The 18319-nt window shown below is 40.8% G+C and overlaps 1 protein-coding gene across 1 annotated transcript; it reads left to right on the forward strand.

The window, feature by feature from the left end:
- Positions 1–455: 455 nt before the first annotated feature.
- On the forward strand, positions 456–17856 carry wdr75 (WD repeat domain 75). The gene is made up of 21 exons (XM_054787107.1): positions 456–563; positions 877–1006; positions 2668–2733; positions 2895–2994; positions 5627–5751; positions 6748–6818; positions 6908–7024; positions 7471–7559; positions 7732–7890; positions 9550–9609; positions 9766–9881; positions 11141–11316; positions 11629–11786; positions 11942–12122; positions 14704–14795; positions 14910–15005; positions 15197–15366; positions 15443–15502; positions 16585–16728; positions 17160–17251; positions 17509–17856. The coding sequence occupies exons 1-21, from the start codon at positions 478–480 to the stop codon at positions 17735–17737; spliced, it is 2517 nt and encodes an 838-aa protein (XP_054643082.1). The 5' UTR covers positions 456–477; the 3' UTR covers positions 17738–17856.
- Positions 17857–18319: the final 463 nt, after the last annotated feature.

Genomic DNA, 18319 nt, shown 5'->3' on the forward strand with positions numbered 1-18319 from the left:
TGACCTTTTTCATGAGCTAAACACAAAGGTCTAAAACTATTCTTTGTAAACAAAAGGATTATCTCTCAAATATTGTTTGGGCAAATATAACAATGCCAACAAAAATAGCTCATAAAAGTTACATTTTTTGGCAGTACAGTGCTATAGCTATTCATGTAAGAACTGAAGCGATTTTAGTTATCAAGAAAACCATGGAAATTGCCAGATATCAGCTCTTACATACATACATACATACATACATATACATATATATATACACACATACTAGATTGGTATTTACAAATATGCGTAGATAGCGCTGTAGTCTGCAAGTTACGTACTTCGTACTCACCCTAAGAATACACAAAATAAAACTAAAATAAAATACCCACCCCGATACAGGTACAGTACAGTAGGTGGCGGTATGCGCGAAAAACGTTAGTTGCGACCCGCCATAAACAAGAAGAAGAAGAGGTCGTAGTTGAACCAGGAGAAAACATGGTTGCAGACACAGATGTCCGCGTGGTTCGTCGAGGTGGCAGTAAAATCAATTTTAGATCGCCTGTTGTCAGCTATGATTCCAAGTGAGTATATGTTTTCACATTTTATTATGCCCTGCATCTCTGCACGAGATACTTTTGCGGTTCTTAAACTTTTACAGACCGTTTGCTAACACTGGGCTTTACCGTTAGCATTTAAAAGTCCTGTGAAGAAGAGTAAATGCCACACATAAGATAAGCGTAATAAATAACGTATCAGGGGCTAAGGGGTTATTTGAGGAATGATAATCTAGTTATTTTGAACATGCGAGCCAATTTCCATAGCAGTACATTTTCAGTAAGTAATTGGGGTTACACGTGAATAGCAAGTCCTTAAAACATACTTTTGTGATTGTAGGTTCCTCCTGTGTGCCTCTGGCGAGTGTCTGAAGGTGTACAGCACAGCCACAGAAGAGTGTATTCACGAGCTACGGGGACACACTGATCTGGTCACAGGCGTGCTGCTCAAACCCACCAACCACCTACAGGTACATCCAATAATCACTTTATTGTAAAGATGCATGAGTTGAAAAGCTCAGTGGAGGGGGTCACATGGAACAAAGAAGAAACCATTAAATGTTGCTGAGGATCTAGATAAACGGAATAATACAGGATTGTATTATTATAGTTTGAGTCACTATAGCATTTAGGGAATGGTCCACCCCCCAGAATAATGAATGTATTAATTTAAGGGAATGGTCCACCCCCTGGAATAATTCATGTATTCATTTTAGAAAAACTGCAATAGAGCGAGGGAGCGAAGTTCGATGTCTGTAATTGGATTTGCATGAAGTCTTACGGGGAAAATGTGACTGTTATTTTCGGTTTGAGCGGGCCCTTCTGGAACGGATTAATGATGCTAACTAGGGGTGTAACAGTTCACAAGGATGTATTGAGCCGTTTTGGTTCTGCATGTTCGGTTCGGTCCACTTGCCTACCGTTTCGGTTATATTTTATGATATTTTTCTCATTAAATTTATTACTAGAGTGATCTAAGCGCTTCACGCGGAGATAAAGTCTTGGGCGAGTTTCACGCCTCTGGGTGTCGGACACTACTGACTGAGGGGGAGCAACGCTAGTAGCTTGCAGGCGTGGCAAATGCAAGCGAGAAGCCTGAGCTGGAAGACCCTCCCATCTCACTACGGTTTCCTGTTTGGGAACACTTTGGCGTCCCTGTTAAAATTACGGATGGACAAAGGCAAGTGGATAAATCCACAGTTGTGTGGACATTGTTCCACGGATATCGGGTATGCTGCAAGAAACATGTCTGACATGTTGGCGTTCTTGAAACGGCATCATCCGGCAGTGAATGTTGCATCTACAAGAAAGTAAAGCGGTTTAGTGCAAACACGGATAACTTCAGCATTTAAACAACCTCTAGCAAGCAGCTCTGACCAGGCCAAAGTGGGAACACATGGGATTGGACTTTTTACAGACACGTCCATATTCAGTTGTTGAGCGCTGGCTTTAAGTACAAAGACAAAATGATTAGACCACGTTTATTTTAATGCCTGAAACAACTAAAGGTACCTTTGTTTGGACAAATATAACAATGACAACAAAAATAGCTCATAACAGTTACATTTTTTGGCAGTACAATGCTATAGATATTCATGTAAGAACTTAAGTGATGTTGGTTATTATCAAGAAAAGCATGGAAGTTGCTAGATATCAGCTCTTACATTAAACTCTTATGAGCTATATTTGTTATCATCATCATATTTGTCCAAACAAATGTACTTTTAGTTTTACGAGGCATTCAAATGGATCAATAAACTGAAGAAACAAGGGTGGTCTAATCATTTTTTTCATGACTTTATATGATTAAAGTTCTTGAACCTCGCTACTTCCTGGTAAGCAGGAAGGTTAGTTATTTAGTTATGGTTGGATTTTTGCCTAAAAAGTCACTGAATCGATTTTAAAGTTATTCACTCATTTTGGATCGTATCGTTCCAAATGAATTGCGATACCATTCGAATCTTTATTAAACGAATCGTTACACCCCTATGAATCTATAATCGATTGAGTATGAGGCCAGTAATTTTCAGAAGATGAAAACCTATTCAACTACTGCGGTATGTTCAGTATGTTGTCATTTACCACTATTATGCTCGTTGGTTCATTTGGTGGTGAAATTGTGTCGTTGCAGGTCTACTCTTGTTCAGCAGATGGCACTGTCAAGCTTTGGGACTTTGCAGACGGTATCCTCATTAAGGTGCAGTCTGATTTATTTTTTTGGTTTGTTTTGACCTGCCCTGAACGTTTCTCACTAACTTAGAATAATTTTGAAACAATTGACTATTTATTTTGTGCACACATCTGCACACGTTGTCTTTACTGTCTATTTACTTTTTTTTTTTTTTAATTCTCTTTCAGTCTTATATTGTTGGATATCCAATTTACTCCATCTATGCCTCTGCATACCACGAAGGAGTCTTCTTTGTAGTTACCCCCACAGTAACAGATAAAGGAACTGGTACGTGATGCTTCACATGTTTGTGTGTGTGCTTTGGGTGGCCTAATCGACATTTATGAAACCACAGCGACCATCCATTTTCAAAAACGCTTCATCCTCATTAGGGTCGCGGGAGCATGCTGGAGCCTATCCCAGCTGACTTCGCCAGCCAATCGCAGGGCACATATAGACAAACAACCATTCACACTCACAGTCATACCTATGGACAATTTAGAGTCGCCAATTAACCTCACCTGCATGTTTTTGGGAATGTGGGAGGAAGCCGGAATGCCCGGAGAAAACCCACGCGCACACGGGGAGAACATGCAAACTCCACACAGAAATGCCCAGGGGAGAATCGAACCCAGGTCTTCCCAATCTCCAGGCTGTTCCTGTATTGGCTAACGTGCTAACTACTAGACCACCGTGTGGCCGGTATAGAAATATATGACAGGATTATGCTTTGTTCATGAAACAGCAAGTTTGTCAATAGCAGTGACTGTGAAGTAGGTCTTTAGCTCACCACAAAACAAAAAAATCTTTGGATGCACAATTCTTACATTTGGGGGAACAAAAAAACACTTGCAGGTTGCGTTTGCTGGGTATCAAGGGTATCGACCTGCGGGTCTTTTTGAAAAAGTCATAAATACAACTTTCAATTTTCAAAGCCTTTAAAAAGTTGTCCGGTTGTGTGTTTCTCTTATTTTTAAACAGTTTCTGTGTGGGTGTCTTCTGAATTCCATAGATAAGAACTATAGAAGCTTTCAGTGTTTCCCATACATTCATTCATTGAAATTGCGCCACCACAGAATGGGTTTGGTGCGTCCTGTTCACCCTCGCTCATAAAGTGTAATGACTGGCGATATGCATTGTAACTCTGCTCCATAACACACCTCCTGCACACTTGCTTTGCGGATAATAAGACGTAGCAGAAGAGATCTGTGTTGAACATTAATTTGAATGGGAGTGGAGAGCCACCTCGGAGTACGGTATGCAGCAGCACCGTTGTGCAATGCAGGTCTGAAAGCTGCTGGTCTGAAAGCCCTCCACAATGCAGCCCAACCCCCGACCAGCGGCTGCACTAAGAGCTTGGATACGCTCCTTCGTCGCCTGGCAACACCTCGCCTGCCTGGCAAAACACGCAAACCAGGACAGCATTGACATAAACTGACAACGACGAATAGATAAGACAAAAGCAGCGAGCTGGCGTTCAACTACAAGCTGGAAGTATTAATTGCACTTCAGCCAATGAATCAATCATGCATACTGTTCACACCCTTACTACTGGCCTAACCTGCATTGTTTCACTTTCCTAAAAAGAAAGTCATACGTCATGGCAGATTAGATCGTCATGTGATGAAGATTCATCTGCCGCGAGCGTTGCAGCCATCTTGTTTACGTATGTGTTCCACAGCGGATGAAGATGTGAGGGTCACAGCCATCTTCATCACATACACAACAATGGACAGCCCATAGCGCGCATTAATACGACGTCAGGGAAAGTAAAGCTGATCGATTTGTCAGATATGTTTGTTTTTTTTTAGGCATTTTTGTCACGCAAATGTATTACTCTTAATTAGATCGTGTTTGGGCTGTTAAATCATATTAAAATACATAGATTATGCTATTGAAAACTAGTTCTCTCTCTTGCATGGCTGTGCTACTACGGCAGGATGTAACCCAGAATTAATTGTGAATTAAGTGGGTCATGATTGTGTCGAAATTGCTAAATGTTTGCTGTGTACACATTGCTGCTAGCTGTTCAAACTAATGTGTGTCAAGTGTCCAGTGGTTGTTGCCTGTAGTTGTTCAAGCTAGTATGTGTCCATGTACAGTAACTTTAGCTATGATCTAAATTGTTGCCGGGTAAAAAAAGGACAACAGTCTACCGTTAGTGGTTATAAAAGACAGTACCGTAAATATGAATGGAGAAAGCCAAACGGACGTGCTTTCGTAAAAAAAAAAAAAAGTAGCCAGCACACTGTGACAACCTGTATCGTTTTTGTGCAGATTTGCTAGCCATCTAAGTGAAAATGCCAGTCATAAATTGAATAGAGGGCAACAGTCGTGTATGGCAGGTAATTGCTTTGCGTAATCACTTAAATGGAGACAGTTGATAGCACCATGTATGTTCTCCTTCCTTCTCATGCACATTTGCAACCAAGACACGGAGACATTTTGGCAGGTCTCGTGAGAGAAACAAGCGACTCGCTCTCTGAAAACAAGCCCAAAACAACAGGGGACTTGGGAATTTGCAGGCAACTTAACAAGCACAAGCCCAAAACTAGAAATTTTAGAATTTGCGAGCATCTTTACCAAAAAAGCAAACCCATATTCACTTGTAATTTGCAAAGCTGACGACGTTGGCCAAGATGCTTTGTTTATAAGTGACGTAACGAGTCAACTGGAAAAGACAAACTTTTACTGGCACTGAAAGGAGCATAAGCGCAATCAGCATTTTGGGAAGCACACAGCGTATGGCCACTGAGGTGTGGAAAAATGGAGAAACCAAATAATTTTAGTAATCTAATTTAGTGCATGGAAACGTACTGAGTGTATTCATCCGCTCAGCACGAGGCACACACTGAACTGAACTGAGACTAGGTAAAAGGTTACCAGTTGACCGTGTGTGTGTGTGTGTGTGTGCGCGCAGAGCTGTTCCAACTAGTGGCGGTACATCTACCCCAGAGTGGAGATCAGATGGTGGAGTCCCTAGACTTTTCTGCTGTGCTTGCAGATGTCACTCCCAACCCACAATGCATCGCCTTCGGAAGAGGGGTTGGTACCACTGATTACGGTTGCTACTGCTGTTGCGCTGCTACTGTGTACATACAGTACTTCTTTTGCTTTGAAACTTGTTTATAGTCACTATAGGTAATATATAACACTTATTTCAAATGATAATACATTTGAATTATTTTGCTTCAGTTACAGACTGATTTTTTTTCCATTTAGGAAAATTTACAAACAATGCAGTTGTGATCAAAGATCAACATACATTTGTCATGGCATAATTCTACCTGGAATTGGTAATTCATTTAAATTTGGTTGGTTTTCTGGTAAGGCCCTGGGCGCATATTCACAAAGCTTCTTAGAGTACTCTGAGAATTCCTAAATTAGCCTAAAAATTCTTAGCAAAGAATCTTAGCTTAAGGCCTCGGTCACACCCCGCCGTGCGTGTTTTGCGAGTACGGCAGGTTGGGACCTCCGCTGAAGAGTGATTCAGGAAGTTTCTGAGTGCAACTTTGAGCAAGGAGGTTTTGCGAAAATGCAAAACAATATTGCGAGATCTCGCAATAGTTTTGCGTTTGTGAAACATTTTTGAGATTTTCAATAGTTTTCAAACAAATTGTGTTCAATATGTGCGTAAATAATAAGCTATGTGTATCTATATAGCATATATCCAATCATACAATATATTACTTAAAATTGCTGGTGTTCTTTTTTTTTTTTTTTTTGTAAGGCGTGGTGGATTTTATTTTGTTGTGGTGCACCGCCTCGATCAATTACATGTAGTGGAAACCCTTTGTGAATAACTTTTATCTTACCAGTGGAAAATTCTAAGAAAAATTCTGACAATTTCAAGATAACCGATCAATGAAATCAGTTATCACGCAGCTAAGACATTTTTCTTTTATTGTAATCAACTACCACTTAATTCAGTATTACTGAAACATCATATTATATGGGGTCAATGTGGTGGCTTTTGCTCCTACTATTGCAGGCTTCCTGTAAACTAATACTTCCCATTGTCTAAAATGGTTATCCTCACAGGGGGAGTATGTTGTTTCAACCAAACGTTTGCAGTTGGAGGTCTTTTTCTTCAAGAAGGAGAAGTCAAACAGGTGAGCTACAAAGAGGCGGCTACTATTATTTACTTATGTGCCATTGTGTACACAAGAGTAGGAATAGCACTGACTTGTCTTTGTCGAAGGTTTACACTGAAAGAAGACAACAAGAAGGGGGGTAAGAACACATTTACATGCATTGCCTGTCACCCAAAAGAAGACTGCATTGCCAGTGGACATGAGGATGGAAAGATCCGTGTGTGGTGAGTCAATGTATACGGCATTGATGGTTATTTTGCTGATAACACTATTATAATGTTAACCTCACAGCCAAGTGGTTCTGGATTTGTATCTGCTTTGTCTGTGGAGTTTGCATGCTCTCCCTGTTCTTGTGTGGGTTTTCATCGGTTACTCTGGTTTCCTCCCACAAGCCAAAAACAGGCGCGTCAGGTTAATTGAACACTCTGGCCCTAAGTGTGACTAAAGGGTTTACCCCGCCTCTCGCCCAAAGTCAGCTGTGATAGGCATTTTGTTCATTAGATGGTGTGAAATAAACATTTTTCCCTTTTTTTATGTTGGAAGCTGTCAGTGGGGAAAAAAAGACAAAAGACAAACCCTTGTTTTGAGCTATTCAATATTTTATACTAATTTGATGTCCTATTCACTTTGAATACATTTCCTGAAAATAAAACACTCCATTATCCTCTAGGAGAAACATCCACCACAAAAAGGAATATACATACTCCATCCTACACTGGCACCACAGTGCTGTCGGCTCGCTATGCTTCACCCCAGAAGGTACACAACACAACCTGTTTACAGTTGCGATAAATTGTATGGCCAAATAACTTGAATTGTTAGTAAAAATTGTCATTCAAGCTAATCCGTTTGCTTCAGGATCTATTCTTTTGTCCCCAGAACAGTTTTGCTTCCCCAAATATGTTTTGGTTCTTTTTTTTTTTTCAACCAGGTACAAACTTGCTAAGTGGAGGCTTGGAGTCTGTGCTCGTCCAGTGGAAATATGGCCAAGAGAGCCAGCGGGACTTTCTTCCCCGACTTGGGGGAGCAATCACACATGTCACGGTCTCCCCCGATGGGTCACTGTTTTGCACCTCACATGCTGATAACAGTAAGATGCAGTAAATGCCTTGAACTTTGAAGAAGCACTGTCTGTGAGAAAGAATGGATGTAGCTTGTAGCTTAAAGGAGACATTTTTTCCCCACAAATTAAATCAGTTTCTAGGTGTTCTTAACACATCACTGATCTAGATTTATAGCACACTCAAACCCCTCTTTGAAATAGTTATGCTCAATCGGCACAAAATCCACAGGTGGTTGTAGACACATTTTGTTCAATGGTCAGCTAATATAAAAATTACTTCGTTGGGTAAGCCCTCCAGAGACCCAAATATACACGCAACAAAAATATTAATGCAACACTTATGTTTTTGACAGCATCCCAAACATGCTCAGTAGGTGACATGTCGGGTGAGTATGCTGGCCATGCAAGCACTGGGAAGTTCAGGAGTTGTGTAGAGAGCCTTGCAACATGGGGCCATGCATTATCATGCTGCAACATGAGGTGATGCTTGTGGGTGAATGACATAGCAGTGGGCCTCAGGCTTTCGTCACAGTATCTGTGTGCATTCAAAATGCCAACAATACCGTAGAATGCACCTGTGCTGTGGATGAAGGTGGGGTTATACGATGGGCAGGCGCGCATGACGGACAACAAACACAGGTCATTTTATTGATGACATTTTGAAGATAGCGAGCATGTTCGGGATGCTCTGGCTCGGCGTATACCAGTGGTTTCCCAACTTTTTTTCTTGCGAGAGCTACTTTTACAGAATGAAAAGGACCAAGAGCTACTACTTTTTGTAACATTTATTTTCATAGCTTTTATTCCTACCCAAACAAACCGCATATGCTTGTTTTACCAGAACAGTAACAAAATGCTACAATCCACAACTCACATTTTGTATTTCTTTCCAGTGTTCTCACATGATTAATTGAAAACCTGAATGAAAAGCAGGCTTGGGGACGCTTCATGTGGTCGTGGGGGGGGCTACCTGGTGCCTGAGGGCACCGCATTGGTGGCCCCTGGCCTATGCGGTATTTGAGGCAGATGGTGGTCACAGCAGATACTAACTGGTTTTTGGACCCCCAGGAAAAACCCCAATACAGTTAAAGTGCACATTTGGAGTGACCTTTTATTGTGGCCAACCTAAGGCACACTTGTGCAATAATCGTACTGTCTCATCAGCATCTTGATATGCCACACCTGTGAGGTGGATTGACTATGAGTTATGAATGATGCATGCTCACTAACAGTTTTAGACAGATTTGTCAACAATATTTGAGAGAGGTCTTTTGTGTAGATAAAAGTTTGAGATCTTTGAGTTCAGCTCATGAAAGCGAAAACAAGTGTTGCATTTATATTGAGTGTATGTAGTGGATGCCCGCACTTTTACGATTCAGAATTTGCAGCGCCGCGTGAGTGTGTGTGTGGTGGGGGGGGGGGCTTCAGCAGGATTAGTTTCAACAGTCAACTTTCTTACAAGTCTGCCTAAAAACGTGCAGCGAGGTGAACACAAGTCAATATATGATCGGAAGTTCTGTAATTACACAGACATGCATTAGATACGATTTAGAGAGAGATCAGCTGAGCTGGGGGGGGTTCATAATTTGTTTTACTTTTGAACCATGTTTTTTTTAACCTCATACTGTAAATGTGAAAGTATTTGAGAACTGGAAGTCGTACTTAACGGTGTTGTCTTTCTTTAAGAAATTACCCTCATCCAGAGCTGTGTAAAAGTGTCTGCAGTAATTCAGGGCCTCGTCCAAGGTGAGTTATAACTCAACACCAGCTTGGATTAAACTTGGATTAGATTTAATACAAATTCCTAAACTGTCTCACATCTAATTTCAAAATAGTTGGAACTTAAGTCCTTGCTCTTGACCTGCATTCAGTACAGCGTGTATATTGTTTGTCCTTGTGCAGGAAGAAGTATAGCCACAGGCTTGATGGTGGACCCTCAAAGCAAAGCATTGGTACTAAATGGGAAACCTGGCCATCTGCAGTTTTACTCCCTTCAGAGAGACAAGCTGATTTTTAATGTAAGCGTTTGTCTTTACCTGAGCTACAGATGCTGTAGTGTAGATATTATGATGCACCAAATTGTAACACAATTTGGGGTGAGTTTGTTCAGGATGTGTGAATGGTTTCATCTAAAGAAGAACTGAAATAAATCATTGAAAAAGAAAAAATGCAAGATAATCCAAATAGTACTTTTTTTTCTTTGTCTATCATGTCCAGTCGGGACGTCCTGATCCACATTTTTTGTCTTCCGATCCCATTATATATATATATTTTTTTTATAGTCTTGCCGATCCGATCCAGTACCGATTTATTATTTTTTTAAATGATCTTTTGTTACAAATGATGAATTTGTGGAATTTGGCTATGGTTGTGAAAATAGCCCTTCAAAGCATTAAAAGTAATACAACCAAAGTATTACTGAATGGACTTTATTACACAGCATGACCAACAATATTTGGCTTTTGTAACAAACCACTGTGACTCAGGGCCCTAATCCAATAAAAGTCAATCCAATACAAGATAATATTGGAAAAAATGTGTGTGCATAATACTTTTAGGGTAGGACTAATCATTTGACATGGTTATAGATTAATATGTGGTGTGATTTTGAATATACTGACAGAGGCCGATACTATCCAACCTTCAAAATACAGCGGATCGGCAGCCGATCCCAATCCTGAAGATCGGACCGGCACATCCCTAATATCCAGCACTCGTCAGTCAGATCAAATAGCATAAACAAAAAATCTATAGTGCTTATTTGATAAGCAGCCAGGTGTCTTGCCAATGTTGAATATGCTGGACTTCAGTGCTGTTTTGGTGTTGTTTTTTCCATGAAATTGTTTTCAAGCATCCTCATGAATGAACGTTAATGACAAACTTGCAGTACTGTTTTGCTTTTCGCTATTCTAACCTACGCTTTTCTCAAGGCATTGCATCGATCGCAACTGGAGGTCCAGGTTGTCTCAGGTAGGACGGCTCGTCTGACTAGACTAGACTACGTAGGCCGTACCTAGTCAGACTAGAGTTGTCCCATCTAGTCGTTGAGCATGAACTGGTGAGGCCTGCTCGGATGAGAGGCGAAACGTCCTCTAAGACAACCTGAGCAGTCCAGTTGCAATCGATTCAATGGCCCTGAAAATAAAATGACCAAGGATGCTGAATCTTAGCACGATTGCATACCCGTTTTCCTTTGTACAGCTGTGTTACGTGGTCACACGTATCTGTAAATGGGATGTTCAGTTGAATGGCATTCCATTTTTTGTATTTCCAATAGTTGGACATTGTGCAGCAAGAGTACATTCAAGAGTCAGGATTGCAGCAGTTTGAGGTGGCAAAGGCAGCTTTTGATGCATCTGGAAACTGGCTTGCAACTGTTGAAGAGAGGAAACAAAACGCTACAGAGTTGGAACATTATTTGAAACTGTGGGCATTTGATGGACAAACACAGAGGTATGGCAACACTTAAGTTTGTGTTTGGAATGTTGAGTCTCTTTCTTTGCATAGGAATACAGTTGCCAGACACTTCATGTGCACCCCTGTCTCTCTGACCGTATACAGTATCTGTATAGTACAGTTTAATATGCAAATGTCACAGCATTTAAAATAGCACATGCAAGTGGTTTTCAGTATGTTTAGGTTACCACTGTGGTTCTTCGTGCAGTTTCAGGGTTTTAGTTTGACCAGAATTGTCAATTGTCAAAGGGAATATAATCTTTTCAGTGTAAAACTAACTTTGTAACACTTGCACCCTATCACCTGCAGCTTTGTGCTGAACACGACCATCTCAGCCCCCCACGAGGCTCGGATTACAGCCATGTGCTTTTGTTCCACCGCAGTCAACCACATGGCCACGCTGGTTTCCACCAGCAAGGACGGCCACTTCAAAGCCTGGCAGCAGGTTATGCCCACCCACACAGAAGGTGATCTGTCCATTCCACCGTACTTGGTGTCAATAGAAGAAAAAATCTTTTATAGGGCTTATTGACCTTTTATTATTCTTAAAGTGGAGTCTTCTATTCTGTTCACACATCTAATCCAGAACCCTTATTTGTTCTTTCTTGATTGGGCTTTGCAGATGAAGCTTCATCATGGAACTGTGATTTTGTTGGAGCTTATCACAGCCTGGTCCCGCAGTGCTGCTGTTTTTCAGCTGATGGCTCTCTGCTTGCCGTCAGCTTTCAAGAGGTGGTGACTGTTTGGAGCCCCGCCTCCTGGGAGCTCCTAACAACTCTTTCCCAGCCTCCAGGTGACATCAGGTCAGATTGAAAACATTCAACAATTAATGTTCATATATTTTTATTAGCATAATTGGGGTTCATAATTGCTACAGGGTTGGCAGATCTGTCAACAGCTGTTATTTTACAGCATATTATTTTTGAATTATAAATAATATTCCAGTTGAGAGATAAAATGAACAAATTTGACACCACAGCTCCTACTACATGTCATAGGTGACTGTCATACATGCCTTTTGGTACTGCAGGACAAAATACCAAAAACTTGGAAGGACATTGAAAGGTGGCTTTCAAGGGCCTGTAATCGGAGATTCATCTTTACACTGATTTGTTGTGCAAAAATACGCACAAAATTCAGAATGACAAATATTTTCAGCATTGGTATAGAAAAGGTTTATATTACAATACAGGAAATCTGGAAATGATTATTGACATACTGTTTATGAAGAATGAGACAATGATGAAAATATAAACATTTTCAATGGAATACTTTTAAAGCCTTTTATTAAAAAGTGATTTTATTTAAAGTTTTCAATCTTGGTTGTCGGTGACCAGTCACTAATGCACTATTCAAAATGAGAGAAAAAATCATGCAGTGGGGAAACATTTTAGCGACCTTTTCTGCCAATGATCTAATTTACCTCAAATGATAAATATTAAAGTTGACAATTTTAGATATGTTTTATGAAAAAGATGAAATGGAGTCCAAGGTATTTGAGTTCATGCATGAAGCGCGTCTCCTTTCAAACATGTAAACAAGACTTTGCTGGTGTTTTGAAAATAACATGCATGTTTTTTTTTTAAGAGTATTGATTTAGTAAGCCACTCATCGATACAGGTGATTGGTGATGTCAGCTTTTTTTTGCGACTTCTATATCATATTTGGCTTTTGTAAAAATGACTGCATCATCTGCGTATACCTTTGCAAATGTTTAGTAAATCATTAATGTATAATAAAAAAAATACTGTAGGTCCAAGTGTGGAGCCTTGGGGTGCTCCAGCCTGACAGTCAAGATATGCGGAGTGGACACTGCTGACAGACGCACAACGGGTTCGGTTTGACGGGTATGATTTCATGCAAAGGGTTGCTGCTTCAGAGAAATGAAATTTAGTTAACCTAGACAATAATGTTTGTGTCAAACGCCCTTTTCTAATGAAAAATAACAGCATCTTGTATCTAAAGAACATTTAAGTTTTTCTAGAAAAACGATCATTGCAGTTTCTTGGGAATTATATGCTGCATTGGTTCTTTACCAGGAGTGGTACCATAGGAACCGCATGACTGTCCAGGAGTTACAACTGGTCCCAGCGACGGAAACGCTCCTTTAGTCGTGATTGAGCAGGCAAAATTGAATGTGTTGATTTGTCACCTGGATTTATATCGCCTTTGAAGACAGACAGGCCAACTGTTTTAAGCGTTTCTCCACCCCAGTAACCTTTCGTTAATCATGGCTCGTTAACTTCCAGTTACACTATAACAAAGCTTGTTGTTTACCACTTAAATCATTGAATTAGTGTAAGCTGCATCCTGCATGTTCACTGCAGTACTGACTGAAATGTTATAGGTGGTCAGGTACTGCAATGGGGGCGCCAGCGTTTGAACGTTCTCCATCCCAACCTCTTCCTGCTCAGCTGTGACTGCTCGTTGTCAATGGCTACTTTGAGGCTGCGTGTAGTGTGTGTGTGTGTGTGTGTGTGCATGTCGGTTCACTGAGGACACACACGTTCTTCCTAGTTTTTGTACCACTTTTCTGAAATTGTCTTAGTCAGCCTTTAGTTTTTTTGCAAGACAGGCAAATCAAGATGATGGTTAAAAACTACAAATAAGCGCTGCCAGTTTCTCAAAATCTCCTGAAACGAGAGATGCAATTTGGAAGCTTACAATCATTTTTTTAATGTGTGTAATGAGGGCGATTTAAAAAAAAAAACAAAAAAAAAACATTGAGCTGTTTTGACAGCTGCCAGCAACCACTTGTATAAGCACCACCTATGATGTTGAGCTGTCTGAATTGCTTGACCTCAAACCCAACCATCTTATGACTTGTTATGTAACTCCGAAATAATGAATGATACTGAGCTCATCTGCTTCATATTGAGGTTCAGGGTGGGGACTTCATGTTCCAACTTTCATAACTATTAGTGCTACTTTGCTTACCAGTACTTTTTTTTTACTGGCAACATTTTAAATAGTACTTTATTTAGGAAGCAGATCTCCATTCTAACAGTGTAGCCACTGTCTTGCTATCATGTGTCCTTAAGTGGAGGCATAATGTCTGACTTGAGCAGTTATTAAAATAGTCAAATATGATTTGACCCTTTGGTGAGCTACTCAGAATCAGGTGGAAGCAACCTGTTTGGAGACGCTGCCCTTCGAGATACACAAGTGTCAGTTCATAACTGATTGTCCTGTGGTAGTTGAATTATTGTATTGACATAATGATGGTATTTGTGGTTTAAGCTCTGCTTGCATGGTTTAATTTGAAGTCTTCATGGACGGGGAACAGAACGTCTCAAAAGCTAAGCCACCTGATTGAGTGCTTGGATCTTTAAGGTCACAAAAAAACTAAAGGAAAGGTTGTTTTTTTTTGTCTCTTTCCACTAGGAATCTTTGTTTTGGCCGACTAAGCTGCTCCAAATATTTGCTGGGGACTACAGAGAAGAACCTGGTCTGCTGGAATCTCCTCACATGCTCTTGTAAAGCGCTCGCATTTTAAATTATAACTCCATGCACGTGGTTCTGAGTAACATTCAAGGTGTCAAGTTTCTAACAGGTCTAACTTGATCTTTTTCTCCTGTCCTTTCTGGTAGTGGAGTGGAGCACCTCCATGGAAATCAGCTTGCTGCTGGCTGACCCACTGTCTGAGAACATGGCTGCTTTCTGCAGTCAAGATGGATGCACTAACTGTAAGCGCTATGCGGCGTGCGCTCTCATTCCTACATTGTTAACATTACAGTAATGTGTTTTGTGACATTAATGACATCTCTTTCTGGGTGTAGTACTCCCCCCTGCTGTGTTTTTAATCTGTTGTTTTGACATTCTTAATGGTGCTAACCATTGTTTCCTTCATACTTTTCTGGTGTTTTTTTTTTTTTAGTATTTGTCTTTAAGCCCTGTGAGCCACGGCCACTGTTTTGCCAGAAGGCAGTGTGTCCAGGGAAGGTGACGGGAGCTGTCTTTTCCCCGAGGGAGGTGATACAAGAAAGCTGCAAGGAGAGCTGCCAATGGCTAAACCAATCCCAGCTGTACTTCCTTACCCAGCACATGGTGGATGAATCCCCTTGTTACATATTCAAGAATGTCTTTTACCGACAACTAACATGGCATGGATTTACATCTGCAGGACCTCATGACATTCATCACCGAGGAGGAGGAGAACCAGCTGATGGTGTCTAATAAACAGGTACAGCACAGTTCATGACAACCATTTTATCTGCTATTGAGTGGTCCCATTTAAGCATTTGCCAAGTGCAGTGGAATCTCCATGGGTGAACACCATCCGTTGCAGGAGGCCGGTTGACTATTTGGATTTCAACACAAGTCTTCCCATAAATAGAAACAAAAAAATCAGTCTTTGGGTCAAACTCTTGCTCCCATCAAGTTTAAATAAAGACAGACATTTTTAAAATGAAGTTAAAGGAAAGTGCACTTTAAAAAAATTAATACGTTTGCCCATCCACAATCCTTATGTGAAACATGGCCGCACTGTGCACTCTAAAGGGAGAAAAACAGCTCAGGGAGGTGGGAGCTAACAATGCACATAATGGGATACACCTATTTCGACTATAAAGCCCTGAAAAACCTCCAAAAAAACCACCAACAATGATGTATTAGCCCATATTCCATGTTTTGTTTCCACGCTGCTAGATGTGATATCAAGCACTATGGAACACTTTTTTTGCGGAGGATTTGTTGTTGAAAAGCAGGGCTTTTGTGCTTTGTTGCGCACCTTGGAACCCAGATACAATGTCCCATCGCAGCGTTATTTCACTGATACTGCAACTGGGAATAAGGGCAGCCTAGTTTTTTGGGTAATTCATAATATACTGACAACCACATGCATTATTTTTGTATGAGAGCCGCTGGTACAGAAATCTATATTTTGTATAAAAGCTGTTTTTGACTTTGACATACAGCAAAAATATTATCTCTTTGAATGGTGAGGTGGCCAGAGATTCCCACCCCCAGTGGGTATGACTCAGTACTTGTTCAATATACTTTCACCCTGGTTATGCATCAAATACAAGTCAATCAACCAACGTGCCCAACAGCTTTGACACGCACATGACACATTCGAGCGGCGGTTTCGCAGCGTCGGCAAGTTGATCATGAAAATCAAGTCTGATCATGAAAATATTGTTTCATTTGAGTTAGGTTGTCACCGACCAAATAAACGGCTCTTATGTGTAATATTCACTGATGTTGCATCCTGTCTGTCTGATACATTGGAGCACACTGTATAAGAGAATGTTCTACCCCCACCAGCGTTTGATCGATGACGCTGTCGCCATGACGCCATTCCACCTGTTGCTGGGCAGCCGTCACCAAGAACAAGACGATCCAAACTCCGTGAACAGCGAGACTGCAGAGACAACAGCACCTGCACGGGCCTCCGCTGCTGTCAAGGAGGTCAGAACTTTGCCCATTTGCATGTGCTGCATAATTAAGGACCGGCAGAATTGATCATTTCATCAGTGGATAAGAATTCTAGCAATTTTGTGCAACCAATTTTGTCTTCTTGATTGAATTGAGGCAACATGGAGTCCATTAGTTGGCGTTCTCACTTCAGCCTCGGCTAGTCTGTGGCCTGAAGGAGAACAATGTGACAACGCGTCTGGACAGCATTACTCTGCAGAATACAAAGCTGGCAGGGAAACAAGAATTTGGAACAAAGTCTAACATCTCAAACAGTGTTTTGTTTTTTTTTAAAGAAAAATAATAATAAAATCATAATTCCCTCAGTCGATCATTGAAATTTGCTGTCATATTCCCATCCCAAACAACAATATGGAAATATTGCCTGACTATCCTTTGACTTTTCTTTTTATCTTTGTTGACAGCTTCTGCAGACCCCAGCCCACGTCCTGCCCTCCACCCCTTTCCTCTGCTCCATGTTTGTACAGTCCCTGCTCATCTCTGTCACTGACTCCAGGTCAGTTACCCACCATGGCTGCTGTGATGACCCTGCTTTACAAACCCACTGCTTTAAGACCGTTTCAATGTGTTGTTGAATTGAATGAAGGTCAATGACTTCAGTCGGCGGTTGAAAGGCTGTAAAACATTTCACAAGTTTCAAAAATGAATTGTTAATGTCAGCAAAACACGAGGCACATCACATGGGAACATGAATGTTTTGGGCTGAAAATCTGCAGACTCATGCTAACCCCTATTGTTTTTGGATGCCCTCAGAGAAGAAAACCATGCAGAGGAGGAAATGGAGAGCGAGAAAGAGGAAGAGGACTCTGAGGAGGAAATGGAATGCAGCATCTCGAGACCCAAGCAGGCGTCAGTGGAAGGTGAGGCAGCACAGGCCGCAGCCCCCACTCTCACAAGAGCACAGGCCAAAGAACTTCGGAAGGTGAAAAAACTAGACCACAGCTGGCTGAGCAGCCTCCTGGACTGCTTTGAAAATGTTTAGATACCATTTGGCTATTTGGACTGTGAATATGAACTTAACTGAAATAGAAACGTGAAAGTCACATTGAATATTTGTCATTTTATTGATCTATTTTACAATAAATATCATTATTAATGTTTGCATAGTAGCTTGTTTTTACTTTTAAAGACCACGCAGATGGATCAACACTTCTTCCAAGTATTCATTAGTTTTATCGCCATAAAAGTATGTACATTTCAAACATGAGACACAGGATATTATCTGGCTGTCCATAGCCGGTATTGCATATCAGTACGTTAGTTTTATCGTACATACGTTTTCACCGGTGTAGTGTTCGTTTTATGTTGTCCAAATTGAAGTGAAATACATGTTGCAGCCAAAGTGTGATTTAAATGTGACGTTTATTTGTGAATATTTCCTCCACATGATCCTTTTTTAGTTTTGTCTGTATTTTGTATTGCATTTCAGGACCTTGGCGTCCATATGTTCTATATGTATCTTGGAGATGAGTTGCAGTATAACGTCGCAAAACCCAAAGTTCTGAGAAGGCAGTTTCAGAAGATATTTTGTTCCCACAGTCCTTCACTTTTACGGCGTCAGTAT

Source organism: Dunckerocampus dactyliophorus, chromosome 9 (assembly GCF_027744805.1).
Source record: "Dunckerocampus dactyliophorus isolate RoL2022-P2 chromosome 9, RoL_Ddac_1.1, whole genome shotgun sequence".
In the NCBI taxonomy this organism is placed as follows: Eukaryota; Metazoa; Chordata; class Actinopteri; order Syngnathiformes; family Syngnathidae; genus Dunckerocampus; species Dunckerocampus dactyliophorus.

Bases quoted from the DNA above. Each gene is read 5' to 3' on its own strand.
- wdr75 (XM_054787107.1), top strand. From the start codon at position 478: ATGGTTGCAGACACAGATGTCCGCGTGGTTCGTCGAGGTGGCAGTAAA. The intron at 11,317-11,628 runs GTATGGCAACAC...TATCACCTGCAG, and splicing joins TTTGATGGACAAACACAGAG to CTTTGTGCTGAACACGACCA. The intron at 16,729-17,159 runs GTCAGAACTTTG...CTTTGTTGACAG, and splicing joins CCTCCGCTGCTGTCAAGGAG to CTTCTGCAGACCCCAGCCCA.